At 43.8% G+C, this 17,710-nt stretch overlaps 1 protein-coding gene and 1 long non-coding RNA gene across 12 annotated transcripts in view; one reads left to right on the forward strand and one right to left on the reverse strand.

The window, feature by feature from the left end:
• Positions 1-6,599: 6,599 nt before the first annotated feature.
• Positions 6,600-8,994, reverse strand: LOC139541706 (uncharacterized). Its single transcript, XR_011668391.1, has 2 exons — positions 8,676-8,994; positions 6,600-7,702 (listed from the first exon to the last, which is right to left on the reverse strand). It is a non-coding gene; the product is annotated as an uncharacterized lncRNA (long non-coding RNA).
• A 15-nt stretch (positions 8,995-9,009) lies between these two features.
• herc2 (HECT and RLD domain containing E3 ubiquitin protein ligase 2) overlaps positions 9,010-17,710 on the forward strand; it is a gene marked incomplete at its 3' end in the record, with an annotated part of 169,836 nt that continues 161,135 nt past the window's right edge. For all 11 annotated transcript variants that reach the window (XM_071346645.1, XM_071346646.1, XM_071346652.1 and 8 more), the window contains 2 exon segments: positions 9,010-9,111; positions 15,839-15,948. In XM_071346645.1, coding sequence (XP_071202746.1) covers positions 15,877-15,948 — 72 coding nt within the window.

Below are 17,710 nucleotides of genomic sequence, written 5' to 3' on the forward strand. Positions count from 1 at the left end.
CTTGTCTTACCAGAGGCTGCTGTTCTATCCTACCGATAGAGTGTATAACCCGCCACCCCTTGTCTTACCAGAGGCTGCTGTTCTATCCTGCTGATACAGTGTATAACCCGCCACCCCTTGTCTTACCAGAGGCTGCTGTTCTATCCTGCTGATACAGTGTATAACCCGCCACCCCTTGTCTTACCAGAGGCTGCTGTTCTATCCTGCTGATACAGTGTATAACCCGCCACCCCTTGTCTTACCAGAGGCTGCTGTTCTATCCTGCTGATACAGTGTATAACCCGCCACCCCTTGTCTTACCAGGGGCTGCTGTTCTATCCTGCCGATACAGTGTATAACCCGCCAGCTGTATGTTATTCATGTCGTCGTTCAGCCACCACTCGGTGAAACATAAGTGTTAGTTGAGAATGATCTGTTAATTGAATGATTAGAATATTCCGCCCTGAAACATATAATTGTATGGAATTGATTAGAATGTATAACATCATAATCAATAAATGTGTACTCTAGTCAGAATTAGGGTAAAGGCAATATGTCTTTATGGTATTATAAACACAGACTGTCTGAGCTCGGTGCCGACCTGACTAGAGATTAGGAGAGAACAGGGAGTACGACTCAAGGACAAGGTCACTGATCTCTGGCGGCTGGGTAGCAGGACATGTGTGTGTGTGTGTGTGCGTCTGTTTGTGTGTATGTGTGTGCGGCTGTTTGTGTGTATGTGTCAGGTGTCTGTTTATGTGTGTGCGTATGGTTGTGTGTATGTGTGTGCGTATGGTTGTGTGAATGTGTGGGCGTGAGAAGTCAGTATAAAATGTATTGTTTTGTATTTTTGACCTTAGAACTTTCCCGTGAATAAACCTTTTTTGACTATTTTAGCTGAGCCTCCGTCTGTTTCATTCGACCAGGATCTTACAAATTCTGGTTCGCAGACTGAGGAATATAATTAAATTGGGTTATGTACCTGGAGAACAACATTCTCTTAACAATGAGATATTACAGTTTTTAATGTCCTGTTGGTAGGATAAAGTAGTATAGTAGTATAAAGCATTAACTGCCTCTATTTAAAGGCTGCTATGCTCATACATTCAGTAAATCTCACAAGTTGAACACAGCTCTTCATTCCCCAGAGTATTAAACAGCTCTTCATTCCCCAGAGTATTAAACAGCTCTTCATTCCCCAGAGTATTAAACAGCTCTTCATTCCCCAGAGTATTAAACAGCTCTTCATTTCCCAGAGTATTAAACAGCTCTTCATTCCCCAGAGTATTAAACCGCTCTTCATTCCCCAGAGTATTAAACAGCTCTTCATTCCCCAGAGTATTAAACAGCTCTTCATTCCCCAGAGTATTAAACAGCTCTTCATTCCCCAGAGTATTAAACTGGAATTGTGAAGTATGTTTGAGAACTTATTTTAATGCAATCAGTCACCCTGTTTGTATTAATCATTTAATCAAATCAAAACAAACTTTATTTTTCACACGCGCCAAATACAACAAGTGTAGACCGTACCGTGAAATGCTTACTTACAAGCCCTTAACCAACAGTGCAGTTCAAGAAGAGTTAAGAAAATATTTAACAAATAGACTAAAGTAAAAAATAATACTAAAAAGTAACACAATAAGAATAACGAGGCTATATACAGGGGGCACCGGTACCGAGTCAGTGTGCAGGGATACAGGTTAGTTGAGGTAATTTGTACATGTAAGTAGGGGTGAAGTGACTATGCATGGATAATAAACAGGGAGTAGCAGCAGTGTACAAAAGGGAGGGGGTGTCAATGTAAATAGTCCGGTGGCCATTTTATTAATTGTTCAGCAGTTGTTTGGCTTGGGGGTAGAAGCTGTTAAGGAGCCTTTTGGTCCTAGACTTGCCGATCCGGGACCGCTTGCCTTGCGGTAGCAGAGAAAACAGTCTCTGACAATTTGATGGGCTTTCCTCCGACACCGCCTAGTATATAGGTCCTGGATGGCAGGAAGCTTGGCCCCAGTGATGTACTGGACCATACGCACTACCCTCTGTAGCGTCTTACGGTCAGATGCCGAGCAGTTGCCATACCAGGCAACCGGTCAGGATGCTCTCGATGGTGCAGCTGTAGAACATTTTGAGGATCTGGGGACCAAAGCCTAATATTTTATGGGACAAACATACAGTACCAGTCAAAAGTTAGGACACACCTACTCATTCCAGTGTTTAAAAAAAATAATAATTGTACATTGTAGAATAATAGTGAAGACATCAAAACTATGAAATAACACATCATGTAGTAACCAAAAAAGTGTTAAGTAAATCAAAATGTATTTTATATTTGAGATTCTTCAAAGTAGCCACCCTTTGCCTTGATGACAGCTTTGCACACTCTTGGCATTCTCTCAACCAGCTTCATGATGTAGTCACAGGTGTGCCTTGTTAAAAGTTCATTTGTGTATTTTTTTTCTTTCTTAATGCATTTGAGCCAATCAGTTGTGTTGTTTCAAGGTAGGGTTGGTATACAGAAGATAGCCCTATCTGGTAAAAGACCAAGTCCATATTATGGCTAGAACAGCTCAAATAAGCAAAGAGAAACGACAGTCCATCATTACTTTAAGACATGAAGTTCAGTCAATCCAGAAAATGTCTTCAAGTGCGTCACAAAACAACATCAAGCGCTATGATGAAACTGGCTCTCATGAGGACCACTATGCTCCAGATATGACCCATCACACCACTCTGCTCCAGATATGACCCATCACACCACTCTGCTCCAGATATGACCCATCACACCACTCTGCTCCAGATATGACCCATCACACCACTATGCTCCAGATATGACCCATCACACCACTACACTCCAGATATGACCCATCACACCACTCTGCTCCAGATATGACCCATCACACCACTACACTCCAGATATGACCCATCACACCACTACGCTCCAGATATGACCCATCACACCACTATGCTCCAGATATGACCCATCACACCACTACGCTCCAGATATGACCCATCACACCACTATGCTCCAGATATGACACATCACACCACTATGCTCCAGATATGACCCATCACACCACTCTGCTCCAGATATGACCCATCACACCACTACACTCCAGATATGACCCATCACACCACTACGCTCCAGATATGACCCATCACACCACTACGCTCCAGATATGACCCATCACACCACTCTGCTCCAGATATGACCCATCACACCACTCTTCAATAGGACCACTATGCTCCAGATATGACCCATCACACCACTACACTCCAGATATGACCCATCACACCACTATGCTCCAGATATGACCCATCACACCACTCTGCTCCAGATATGACCCATCACACCACTCTGCTCCAGATATGACCCATCACACCACTATGCTCCAGATATGACCCATCACACCACTCTGCTCCAGATATGACCCATCACACCACTATGCTCCAGATATGACCCATCACACCACTACGCTCCAGATATGACCCATCACACCACTATGCTCCAGATATGACCCATCACACCACTACGCTCCAGATATGACCCATCACACCACTCTGCTCCAGATATGACCCATCACACCACTACGCTCCAGATATGACCCATCACACCACTACGCTCCAGATATGAACCATCACACCACTACACTCCAGATATGACCCATCACACCACTATGCTCCAGATATGACCCATCACACCACTATGCTCCAGATATGACCCATCACACCACTCTGCTCCAGATATGACCCATCACACCACTATGCTCCAGATATGACCCATCACACCACTCTGCTCCAGATATGACCCATCACACCACTCTGCTCCAGATATGACCCATCACACCACTCTGCTCCAGATATGACCCATCACACCACTATGCTCCAGATATGACCCATCACACCACTACACTCCAGATATGACCCATCACACCACTATGCTCCAGATATGACCCATCACACCACTCTGCTCCAGATATGACCCATCACACCACTCTGCTCCAGATATGACCCATCACACCACTACACTCCAGATATGACCCATCACACCACTACGCTCCAGATATGACCCATCACACCACTCTGCTCCAGATATGACCCATCACACCACTCTGCTCCAGATATGACCCATCACACCACTACACTCCAGATATGACCCATCACACCACTACGCTCCAGATATGACCCATCACACCACTCTGCTCCAGATATGACCCATCACACCACTACACTCCAGATATGACCCATCACACCACTCTGCTCCAGATATGACCCATCACACCACTACGCTCCAGATATGACCCATCATATCTTTCAGCATGACAATGATCCCAAACACACTGCCCGGGCAACGAAGGAGTGGCTTCGTAAGAAGCATTTCAAGGTCCTGGAGTGGCCTAGCCAGTCTCCAGATCTCAACCCCATAGAAAATCTTTGGAGGGAGTTGAAAGTCCGTGTTGCCCAGCAACAGCCCCAAAACATCACTGCTCTAGAGGAGATCTGCATGGAGGAATGGGCCAAAATACCAGCAACAGTGTGTGAAAACCTTGTGAAGACTTACAGAAAACGTTTGACCTCTGTCATTGCCAACAAAGGGTATATAACAAAGTATTGAGATAAACTTTTGTTATTGACCAAATACTTATTTTCCACCATAATTTGCAAATAAATTCATAAAAAATCCTACAATGTGAATTTCTGGATTTCTTTTCTAATTTTGTCTGTCATAGTTGAAGTGTACTACCTATGATGAAAATTACAGGCCTCTCTCATCTTTTTAAGTGTGAGAACTTGCACAATTGGTGGCTGACTAAATACTTTTTTGCCCCACTGTAATACAGCACATAATATAGTGGTCAGAATTATGATCAGCTCGTCAAGTAGAGGTCACAATTATGACCAACTGGCCGTTTGGCGATCACAAAAAAACGTCATTCTGGGGAGTAAAAATAGATTTAAAAAATGTTTTCAACCAGTTTGCATCCAGAATAAGACATCATAAAAAGACGTAAATAAAACTACTCAATATTATTTGTCGATCAGTCACCCATGATACATCACAGTTTTGATGCTCTCCAACAGCGGAGTGTATTCATTATGCCGACTCTGTTGGAAAACGTATAATCTGCAAAATGTTTTGCAACAAAAACGAGAGTTTCTATTGGACAAATTCAGGTAGGTCCCTTCCCGTTTCATTCCATTTGGTTCTTAAAATGGTAAACGGTTTCGTTGTAAGGCGTAATGACTACACCCCAGACCGGCGTTTGGTTTGGCAAGTCAATGGGAGACGTGAAAAATGTGCTTGAAAATCAGGCTTGGCTGCACTGCTTTCAATGGGTTTCCACTAGCTTTAGCCAGAAAGTCAGATTCCACAGCCAAAAATGGCTAAAACAATTTGCATTTTTGGCCGAATTTAAGATTAGGGTTAGGCATAAGGTCAGCAGCGGGGTTAAGGTTAGGGTTCAAATAAAAATGTAGAAATGGACGGGGTTTATGACTTTGTGGCTATAGCAGCTAGTAACGACCCTTTCAATTGATAAAGATGGCTTCCGTACCCCTCTCTAGGCCTCACTCTAGGTTGAAGACAAAGGTTAAGACCACTCTAGGTTGAAGACCCCCGGTCGAGTGAATTTTATCGAAAACGTCACTTTGCCATGTTGACCTATGCTAGCTAATGTCGATGTCGCCTACAAGTGTGCTCAGAGATGTCTATTGGAGAAGCAGTTTCTGCATATCTTCATACAGGGTTCCTCAACTGGCGGGATTAGAGAGATATACAGTAGGTCATCATATACAAAATGGAAGCAATGTTTGAAATTATTACGTTTTAGTCAAATATTACATCTGTTTGAGCTTTGTGCGGTCAATTTGCAGTCTACAAATTATTTTTAATTATGTTCCGGCCCCCTGACGTCCGCCAAGAAAAAAAATACAAATAATAATGATGCTGATATTCAGCCAGCAGCTGAATCTAGTTTAATCTAGTTTAATCCAGCTGAATCTAGTTGAATCCAGTTGAATCTAGTTTAATCCAGTTTGGTCCAGTTTAATCCAGTTTAATCTAGTTTAATCCAGTTTAATCTAGTTGATTATCGCTTTTTGGTGAATAGGTGATTCTTCACACATGCGTAGAAAAAGGTTCTGTGAAATAACACTTCCTCTCATTCTAGCGGAAATTCTCTAGATTAATATTTTAGTGAACAACACTAATAAAAAGTCCCCTTTTTGATTGCCATATTCTGAATTATTGACCGTTTCAACTTGAAAGTTTTTCAAACACATTTAACTCCAATCTGCTGTAAGTATTTGAATTGATGATGTCGTGTCTTTGGCATCATTAAAACTGAAGACTTATCTTTATCAAAAATTCTCTGTAATTTATATTTAGCAATTAACTGATTAATCATGTAACTGTAATTAACTAGGAAGTCGGGGCACCAAGGAAAATATTCAGATTACAAAATTATAATTTTCCTAATATAATTTTCAGATATTTTAATATCTGCTCAATTAGTCTTCGAATTAATGAATTATTATTTACCTCACGTTAGTCTCATTCCAAACGTCGTAAATTGTTGGTTTATCTGCACGAACCCAGTCTTCACTATGAGTCATCCATACATAAATTGTCTTAAAATCATTTATTTACTAACTAAGTAATTCACAGAAATGCATAACACAAACAAACAAAGTCGATGGTTACAAAGAATTAATAGCCATCTCGTAATTGAGGTAAGCTCGGTCTCCTCTCAAACCTTGGCCCTCTCGTTATCGAGGTAAGCTGGTCTGGTGATAGAAAACCCGGGTGGGGGTTTTATTCGGAAGAGCAGAAAAGGGCCTGTCCCAGGACGCCAGACCATAACTGTGCTCATGGGCGGTCCTCTGATTTAGTTAATCTCCAAAGGGAATTGGAGTTTCCTTCATTAAACAGTCCAAAATCACATTACATAATTTCACAAACAGTATCATCCTCACTCATTCATCTTATACAACAATTTGATGTAAGCCTCATATCTGAGTTTCACAAAATTGTACCAAACGGACCAGTTCGTAGCTGGATTCTTTTTATACCTTCTCCAGAACATAAATGTCGTTCGGTTCTCCAGTTCTGTGAGGTGGAAGAAATTCCTTTGTTCTCTCTATGAACTCACTCTCTCTCTATATCAAATCAAATTTATTTATATAGCCCTTTTTACATCAGCTGATATCTCAAAGTGCTGTACAGAAACCCAGCCTAAAACCCCAAACAGCAAGCAATGCAGGTGTAGAAGCACGGTGGCTAGGAAAAACTCCCTAGAAAGGCCAAAACCTAGGAAGAAACCTAGAGAGGAACCAGGCTATGAGGGGTGGCCAGTCCTCTTCTGGCTGTGCCGGGTGGAGATTATAACAGAACATGGCCAAGATGTTCAAATGTTCATAAATGACCAGCATGGTCAAATAATAATAATCACAGTAGTTGTCGAGGGTGCAGCAAGTCAGCACCTCAGGAGTAAATGTCAGTTGGCTTTTCATAGCCGATCATTAAGAGTATCTCTACCGCTCCTGCGGTCTCCAGAGAGTTGAAAACAGCAGGTCTGGGACAGGTAGCACGTCCGGTGAACAGGTCAGGGTTCCATAGCCGCAGGCAGAACAGTTGAAACTGGAGCAGCAGCACGTCCAGGTGGACTGGGGACAGCAAGGAGTCATCATGCCAGGTAGTCCTGAGGCATGGTCCTAGGGCTCAGGTCCTCTGAGAGAGAGAAAGAAAGAGAGAATTAGAGAGAGCATACTTAAATTCACACAGGACACCGGATAAGACAGAAGTACTCCAGATATAACAAACTGACCCTAGCCCCCCTGCTACCATGTTGTTGTTATGTTGCTACCATGCTGTGTTGCCATGTGTTGCTACCTTGCTGTGTTGCCATGTGTTGCTACCATGTTGTGTTGCCATGTGTTGCTGCCTTGCTATGTTGTTGTCTTAGGTCTCTCTTTATGTAGTTTTGTGTTGTCTCTCTTGTTGTGATGTGCGTTTTGTCCTATATTTATTTTGTATTTATTTTGTATTTTTTTTAATCCCAGGCCCCCGTCCCCGCAGGAGGCCTTTTGCCTTTTGGTAGGCCGTCATTGTAAATAAGAATTTGTTCTTAACTGACTTGTCTAGTTAAATAAAGGTTAAAGAAAATAAATACAATAAGTTTACTGTTGCTCTTTAATTATTTGTTATTCTTATCTCTTTTTTGTTGTTGGTATTTTCTTAAAACTGCATTGTTGGTTAAGGGCTTGTAAGTGAGCATTTCACTGTAAGGTCTACTACACCTGTTGCATTCCGCGCAAGTGACAAATAAAATTTGATTTTAAACTATTATGCAATCAGTGAGTAGTAATGCTGCAGTATAATGTATTTTTGTATAATTTAAATTTAACCATCATTTAACTAGGAAAGTCAGTTAAGAACAAATTCTTATTTACAATGACAGCCAAACCCGGACGACGCTGGGCCAATTGTGCGCAGCCCTATGGGACTCCCAATCACGGCCGGATGTGATGCAGCCTGGATTCGAACCAGGTACACCAGTGACACCTCATGCAGTGTCTTAGACGCCTGCACCACTCGGGTTACGTACATTAGGAAAATATGCCTCATTTAAAACATGATCATGTCGACAGACTACTTCAGCTAAAACATGCCAGGAGGTGAAGCTGTAAACTAGGCTACTTACTGGAGAGTGTTCCGCTGCACCGTACCCCACCTAAAAATAATGAAACACACGCAGTGTTTGTATGATGCCATTAAGAGTGGTCACCTTCTGATTTGCCGTGAATGCAGCATTCTGTTTTGCTACGAAATCACGGTAACATTCATATGAAAACGTTAGTTAATGACCTAATGAGACTCTTAACGGAACGTTCTCTAAAGTTGTAATAACGTTTGTTCAATAATTAGGCTTACTTCAAGGAAACAAGGGAGGAATGAAGGCTGCATGCAAAATATTCTAACACGTCCCGGTGACTGGCTAAAGTCTAGCTACGTCATCTGTTTCAATGCCCTGGATGGTTCAGCTGTCAATCATATGGGTCCAATATGGACGACCTGGTAATGCAGCAAAGCCCGTGTTAGGACTGGAGGGGCCAGAATATAATACGAAAAACTTGCAGGTAAGGACAAAATAATAGTATACATTTGTCGTATGAATGTAGATGAAGTGAGCGACATCGGCGAGTGTACAGGATGTGAAACGCTTCTGTCCTTGCATGTGTTATGACCTAGCGCGTTAGTTAGCTTGGATGCAGCTAGCCGCATCGCTAAAGTAAACTCATGTATTTGGTTAACTGCAACACTAACGTTAGTATGATTACACAGCAAGTATCCAACAGTTTAGCTAAAACAAGTGTGTGGTAACTAGTGTAGATATGCTTTGTAGCTATAACGTCTTACTGTCGAAGTAAAATATAGCTAGCCAAACAGTAGGCTGCAGATCCGAACCGCTTTACATCTGCACTACGGTCGGGCATCATTCCTGTGTATATTATATAAAGACACGCGGCGCCGGCGGTAGATATGGCTCGGGAAATGTACCTCTATCCAGGGATGGGAAATGCATTATACTCCGAATTGTCCAAATATGACAACTGTTAATGTTACACGGAGAAGATTGAACGAAGGCTAGCTAGTTTTTCCGGAACACAGTCCTTTTTGTCCTCATGATAGATAGCAAGAAGCCACAGCAGCCATTTTGGAATGGCAGTGTCAGCCAATCAGCTCCTTTGTTGTTCAACGCGACCCCCATTCCATAATGGCTGCTACTGCTAGCTAGCATGAGGACAATATCCGCTGTTTACTTAAACTAGCAGTCGTTCAGTCTGTCGGTGTAATGGGACAATTCGGAGTACAACGTATTTCTCAAATCCTAGTTTATTGGTCACGTTCACAGATGTGCAGATGTTATCGCAATAATGATTGTACCATGTTGTTGTCATGTTGTGTTGCTACCATGCTGTGTTGTCATGTGTTGCTGCCTTGTTATGTTGTCTTAGGTCTCTCTTGTTGTGATGTGTGTGTTGTCCTATATTTATATTATTTCAAAAAATAAAATCCCAGGCCCCCGTCTTCGTAAATAAGAATTTATTCTTAACTGACTTGCCCAGTTAAATAAAGGTTAAATAAATAAATAAAAATCGCAGGTGCATGGAAATGCTTGTATTTCTAGGTCCAACAGTGCAGTAATACCTAGCAATAATAATACAAAAATACACATAATCCAGATAAATTTAGAAATATCAGAACGAGTAATGTCAGAGACCGGAATATAAATAAACTGAACAAAAATATAAACGCAACAATTTCAACGATTTTACTGAGTTACAGTTCATATAAGTCAGTCAATTGAAATAAATTCATTAGGCCCTAATCTATGGATTTCACATGGGGGTAGGAGTGCAAAGGCCCACCCACTGGGGAGCCAGGCCCAGCCAATAGGAATGAGTTTTTCCCCACAAGATGGCTTTATTACAGACAGAATTACTCCTCAGTTTCGTTAGGTGGCTGGTCTTAGACGATCCCGCAGGTGAAGAAGACGAATGTGGAGGTTCTGGGCTGGCGTGGGTATATGTGGTTGTGAGGCTGGTTGGACATGCTGACAAATTCTCTAAAAATGACATTATGTCTTATGGTAGAGAAATTAACATTAAATTCTCTGGCAACAGCTCTGTTGGACATTCATGCAGTGAGCATGCCAATTGCACGTTCCCTCAATTTGAGACATCGGTGGCATTGTGTTGGGACAAAACTGCACATTTTAGTGTTCTTTTGTTGTCCCCAGCACAAGGTGCACCTGTGTAGTGATCATGCTGTTTACCCAGCTTCTTGATATTCCACACCTGTCAGGTGAATGGATTATCTTGGCAAAGGAGAAATGCTCACTAACAGGGATGTAAACAAATTTGTGCACAACATTTGAGAGAAACATGTTTTTTGTGCTAATGGAAAAATTATATTTTTGTTCAGTGTGTGTGTGTAAAGACAGTATGGACATGCATAGAAAAGGTGTATACAGCAGTAGTTACAGTGCCTTAAAACATTTCTTCACATTTTATTGTGTTACAAAGTGGGATTAAATGTATAAAAACAATTATTTTTCTATGAGTATTCAGACCCTTTGTTTAGGCATGCCTTAATTAATTCAGGAGTAACATTTGGCTTAACAAGTCACATAATAAGTTACATGGACTCACTCTGTGTGAAATAATAGGGGTTGACATGATTTTTGAATGACTAACCCGTCCTCTGTCCCCCATACATACAACCTCTGTAAGTAGTGAATTTCAAGCACAGATTCAACTACAAAGACCAGGGAGCTTTTTGAAAGCGCCATAAAGAAGGGCAGTGATTGGTAGATGGGCAACAATAGCAAATCAGACATCGAATATATCTTTAAGCATGGTCAAGTTAATAATTACGCTGTGCATTATGTATTAAACCACCTACTGAACTGCAGGACAGGAATGAAACTGCTCAGGGATGTTTCCATGATGTTACCATTTTAAAACAGTTAGAGTTCAATGGATGTGATGAGAGAACTGAGGATGGATCAACAACATTGTAGCGCCTCCACGATAAATGAGAGAGTAAAAAGACAAATACAAATATACAGAATAAAAAATATTCCAAAACATGCATCTTGTATGCAACATGGCACTAAATACTTTAACTGACTTGCCTAGTTAAATAAAGGTAAAATAAATAAAAATAATCTGGCAAAGGAATACACTTTTTAGGCCTAAATACAAAGCCTTATGTTTGGGGCAAATCAAACACAACACATCACTGAGTATCTGCCTCCTTATTTTCAAGTATGGTGGTGGCTGCATCATGGTATGGGTAAGCGTGACATTGGCAAATACTGGGGAGTTTTTCAGGATAAAAATGCCAAATGTGTTTCTAACGTATTGACTCAGGGAGCTGAATACTTATGCATGTATGTATGTGTGTGTATATCTATATAGTGCCTTGACTTTTTCCACATTTTGTTACGTTACAGGATTAAATAAAATAAAATCCTCATCAATCTACACACACTATCCCATAATGACAAAGCGAAAAACAGGTTTAGACATTTTTGCAGAAGTATTAAAAATCATAAACTGAAATACCTTATTTACATAAGTATTCTCAGACCCTATGAGACACGAAATGTAGCACATGTGCATCCTGATTCCATTGATCATCCTTGAGATGTTTCTACAACCTGGAGTCCACCTGTGGTAAATTCAATTGATTGGACATGATTTGGAAAGGCACACACCTGTCCTATATAAGGTCCCACAGTTGTCAGAGCAAAAACCAAGCAATGAGGTCGTAGGAATTCTCCGTAGAGTTCCGTGACAGAATTGTGTCAAGGCACAGATCTGGGGAAGGGTACCAAAATATTCAGGATACACACAGAATACCTGTATCCGTAACATGCAGCATTGAAGGACCCCAAGAATACAGTGCCCTCAATCATTCTTAAATGGAAGAAGTTTGGCTGGCCGCCCGGCCAAACTGAACAATCGTGGGAGAAGGGCCTTGCTCAGGGAGGTGACCAAGAACCCGATGGTCCAGAGCTCTAGAGTTCCTCTGTGGAGATGGGAGAACTTTCTGGAAGGACAACCATCTCTGCAGCACTCCACCAATCAGGCCTTTATGGTAGAGTGGCCAGACAGAAGCCACTCCTCAGTAAAAGGCATACGACAGCCTGCTTGGAGTTTACCAAAAAGCACCTAAAGACTCTCTCAGACCATGACAAACAAAATTCTCTGGTCTCATGAAACCAATATTGAACTTTTTGGCCTGAATACCAAGCGTCACATCTGGAGGAAACCTGGCACCATCCCTACGGGACTGGGAGACTAGTCAGGATCAAGGGAAAGATGAATGGAGCAAAGTACAGAGAGATCCTTGATGAAAACCTGCTCAGGACCTCAGACTGGGGCGAAGTCAACTTCCAACAGGACAACGACCCTAAGCACACACCCTAGACAACGCAGGATTGGATTCGGGGCAAGTCTCTGAATGTCCCTGAGTGGCCCAGCGAAGCTCCCCGTACAACCTGAAAGAGCTTGAGAGGATCTGCAGAGAAGATTGGGAGAAACTCTCCAAATACAGGTGTGCCAAGCTTGTAGCGTCACACCCAAGAAGACTCGAGGCTGTAATCGCTGCCAAAGGTGCTTCAACAAAGTACTGAGTAAAGGGTCTGAATATTTAAGTGTGTAAATGTGATTTTATTTTTATTTTTTAATAAATCGGAAAAAATTAAATAACCTGTTTTTGCTTTAATCCATTTAGAATAAGGCTGTAACGTAACATTATGATGGGAAAAGTCAAGTGGTCTGTATTGTCATTCTCAATGGATGTAAAAACAGACCTTGTTTACCTGCTTTTTTGAGGTGAAGAAAAATATTACTTTGAGAAGCTCCACAGCTCATTAGCGGTGGTGAGTTAAGACAATCAGAAATCTATCACATGGGCACATTTGTAAGCCTACATTTGCGTGCAGGCCCGGTAGCCCAGACCTGTGTCCTTACTCAACATGGCCCGGTAGCCCAGACCTGTGTCCTTACTCAACATGGCCCGGTAGGCCAGACCTGTGTCCTCAACATGGCCCGGTAGGCCAGACCTGTGTCCTCAACATGGCCCGGTAGGCCAGACCTGTGTCCTTACTCAACATGGCCCGGTAGCCCAGACCTGTGTCCTTACTCAACATGGCCCGGTAGGCCAGACCTGTGTCCTTACTCAACATGGCCCGGTAGGCCAGACCTACTTCTGTGTCCTCAACATGGCCCGGTAGCCCAGACCTGTGTCCTCAACATGGCCCGGTAGCCCAGACCTGTGTCCTTACTCAACATGGCCCGGTAGCCCAGACCTGTGTCCTTACTCAACATGGCCCGGTAGGTCAGACCTGTGTCCTCAACATGGCCCGGTAGGCCAGACCTGTGTCCTCAACATGGCCCGGTAGGCCAGACCTGTGTCCTTACTCAACATGGCCCGGTAGCCCAGACCTGTGTCCTTACTCAACATGGCCCGGTAGGCCAGACCTGTGTCCTTACTCAACATGGCCCGATAGGCCAGACCTGTGTCCTTACTCAACATGGCCCGGTAGGCCAGACCTGTGTCCTTACTCAACATGGCCCGGTAGGCCAGACCTGTGTCCTTACTCAACATGGCACGGTAGGCCAGACCTGTGTCCTCAACATGGCCCGGTAGGCCAGACCTGTGTCCTCAACATGGCCCGGTAGCCCAGACCTGTGTCCTTACTCAACATGGCCCGGTAGGCCAGACCTGTGTCCTTACTCAACATGGCCCGGTAGGCCAGACCTACTTCTGTGTCCTCAACATGGCCCGGTAGCCCAGACCTGTGTCCTCAACATGGCCCGGTAGCCCAGACCTGTGTCCTTACTCAACATGGCCTGGTAGCCCAGACCTGTGTCCTCAACATGGCCTGGTAGTCCAGACCTGTGTCCTCAACATGGCCCGGTAGCCCAGACCTGTGTCCTTACTCAACATGGCCCGGTAGCCCAGACCTGTGTCCTTACTCAACATGGCCCGGTAGGCCAGACCTGTGTCCTTACTCAACATGGCCCGGTAGGCCAGACCTACTTCTGTGTCCTCAACATGGCCCGGTAGCCCAGACCTGTGTCCTCAACATGGCCCGGTAGCCCAGACCTGTGTCCTTACTCAACATGGCCTGGTAGCCCAGACCTGTGTCCTCAACATGGCCTGGTAGTCCAGACCTGTGTCCTCAACATGGCCCGGTAGCCCAGACCTGTGTCCTTACTCAACATGGCCCGGTAGCCCAGACCTGTGTCCTTACTCAACATGGCCCGGTAGGCCAGACCTGTGTCCTTACTCAACATGGCCCGGTAGGCCAGACCTGTGTCCTCAACATGGCCCGGTAGCCCAGACCTGTGTCCTTACTCAACATGGCCCGGTAGGCCAGACCTACTTCTGTGTCCTCAACATGGCCCGGTAGCCCAGACCTGTGTCCTCAACATGGCCCGGTAGCCCAGACCTGTGTCCTTACTCAACATGGCCCGGTAGGCCAGACCTACTTCTGTGTCCTCAACATGGCCCGGTAGCCCAGACCTGTGTCCTTACTCAACATGGCCCGGTAGGCCAGACCTACTTCCGTGTCCTTAACATAACCAGGAATGCTTCAAACAAAAGACAATTTAATAAATTGACAACTGATAAATGAAATTAACCAAAACTTGTTTTTCACAAGTTGTGAGTCTGCAAACGTGTCCCCTCCGACAATGAGAACAGGAAGACTGTAATAATAATAATAATAAATATTGAATGAATTAACAGAAATGACTGAAACCAACAAACGTTGTAGATTTAAAAGCTGCTGTATGTAAACTATATTGTGTGCTTTAGCTTGGATAATACGACAACATAATGATGTTACAACATTAGGGCTGTTTTCCTGAAGAAGTTAAATCCACTTCGGGGACGGTAACATACTTTATGTTTCTTTGCCACGATGATAAGATGCAACGACTCAATATTGCCCTCTGCTGGCCTTTGGGCACGACAAACGGCTAACCGCATTGCGGGCTAGCTTCATCAGTTACCTAGCTCATGCGCTAGTTACCCCATTTTGTTTGCCAGATATCACGGCTCGGCTCTATGTGGCTGGCATTATGCAACCGTTTACTATTATTGGCTCCCACAAAATAATGATTCAATTGTTAAAAATAGTCCTGCCCTTGTTACAAACATAGCTACCTTGCAAACGTGTTCGCTAGCTGAGTATCGTCACCTAGGAAACAGGCTTTTTAAAATGTCAAAGACAGTTCGCTGCTGATGTCCATATTTGTGTTGAAATATTAGTTGTCTTTCCAGGGTTTGGTGCGGTTGCAGCCAGGAGAGAAGACGTAAATATGCCTACTCCGTATTTTACCCTGGATGCCCAACTGAGGTTCCATGACAAATGGCTGAAGATAGACTTGCAGGTAAGACCTCTCTTCACTGCCACGAGACCTCTTGGCCTATTGTACAATGAAACGGTGAACCTTTTCTTTTCTTACAACCTCATGTCGACGCCACCTTTTTATTTAAAACCTTGAACGTGGAGGTAGATGTGCTTGCCTAGAGGTCGCCAACCCGTCCTCCTGTAAGGCTACTGGGTGTGTAGGGCCGCCAACCCGTCCTCCTGCAAGGCTACTGGGTGTGTAGGCTTGCAACCCGTCCTCCTGCAAGGCTACTGGGTGTGTAGGGCCGCCAACCCGTCCTCCTGTAAGGCTACTGGGTGTGTAGGCCGCCAACCCGTCCTCCTGCAAGGCTACTGGGTGTGTAGGCCGCCAACCCGTCCTCCTGCAAGGCTACTGGGTGTGTAGGTCGCCAACCCGTCCTCCTGCAAGGCTACTGGGTGTGTAGGTCGCCAACCCGTCCTCCTGTAAGGCTACTGGGTGTGTAGGTCTCCAACCCGTCCTCCTGCAAGGCTACTGGGTGTGTAGGTCGCCAACCCGTCCTCCTGTAAGGCCCCACACAATACACCTGATTCAAGGTTTATTTATTATGTTTGCTTTCAGTTCTCTTCTGTATTTTGGAGTAATCAAGTGAGACTGACTGGGCCTCTGATCTCAGATGGAAGATTAGCACAGGTAACCTGTGGTAGTGAATGGTATTATCGTGCCCATGAATCGGTCTTCCTCAACCTGTCTATTTTCCAATATGTTAAAGATAAATGAAGACATAGATTCCTCAGTAATGTGGTGGTCTTCCCGTGTCTTCTATGTTGAGAACTCCAGGTCCACTGCAGCTTAAAGGGGATACTTCAGGATGTTGGCAACGATGCGCTTTTATGTGCTTCCCCAGAGTCAGATGAACGTCAGCGCAACGACTAGAAGTCTATGGGTGTCTGCCAGCACAGTTGGCTAAATGGCCTCATTGACAAAATCCTTGAAGTGTCCCTTTTTAAACATTCAAGCTGACTGTGTGAAATGATGCAATGTGATGTATGTGTTTATGTGTTTGTTTTTCTTCCCGACATTTGATCTAGTATTGCACAAGTATTCCCCTAAATGTTTGTTGCCATAATTAGACAGGCAGCTCTTAACGATGTCCAAGGGTGAATCCCAAATGGCATCCTATGTAGGCCCATAGGGCTCTGATCAGAAGTAGTGCACTATAATAGGGAATAGGGCTCTGATCAGAAGTAGTGCACTATATAGGGAATAGGATGCCGTTTAGGACGCCGGCTGAGAGTTTTCCAGCTCCTACCTGTCCTACACATGACTTGGATGTTGGTCTGCCTGGTGTCAGCCTTGTTATTGACATTGGAACCTGAATCTTTGAAAGCCTGTTTTGGCTGTTAGTCCATTTAGGCAATAGGTCTTGGATTACTTTATGAAGCAATGTGAGTAGGGTACGTCTATATTTCTTCACTCGTTGACACATGGACTGTCAAGCAGGCAGATCAGACTGTAAGACGATCATCTGATTGCACTGTTTTCCAAGACTTTCATAATGACACACTATTCATTCAGTCACTTCAGCGATATATCTGTCAACCTGCTGCCCATGTTATGTCCCTGACAGCATTATTCAACCTGCTGCCCATGTTATGTCCCTGACAGCATTATTCAACCTGCTGCCCATGTTATGTCCCTGACAGCATTATTCAACCTGCTGCCCATGTTATGTCCCTGACAACATGATTCAACCTGCTGCCCATGTTATGTCCCTGACAACATGATTCAACCTGCTGCCCAT

Source organism: Salvelinus alpinus, chromosome 16 (assembly GCF_045679555.1).
Source record: "Salvelinus alpinus chromosome 16, SLU_Salpinus.1, whole genome shotgun sequence".
Taxonomy (NCBI): Eukaryota; Metazoa; Chordata; class Actinopteri; order Salmoniformes; family Salmonidae; genus Salvelinus; species Salvelinus alpinus.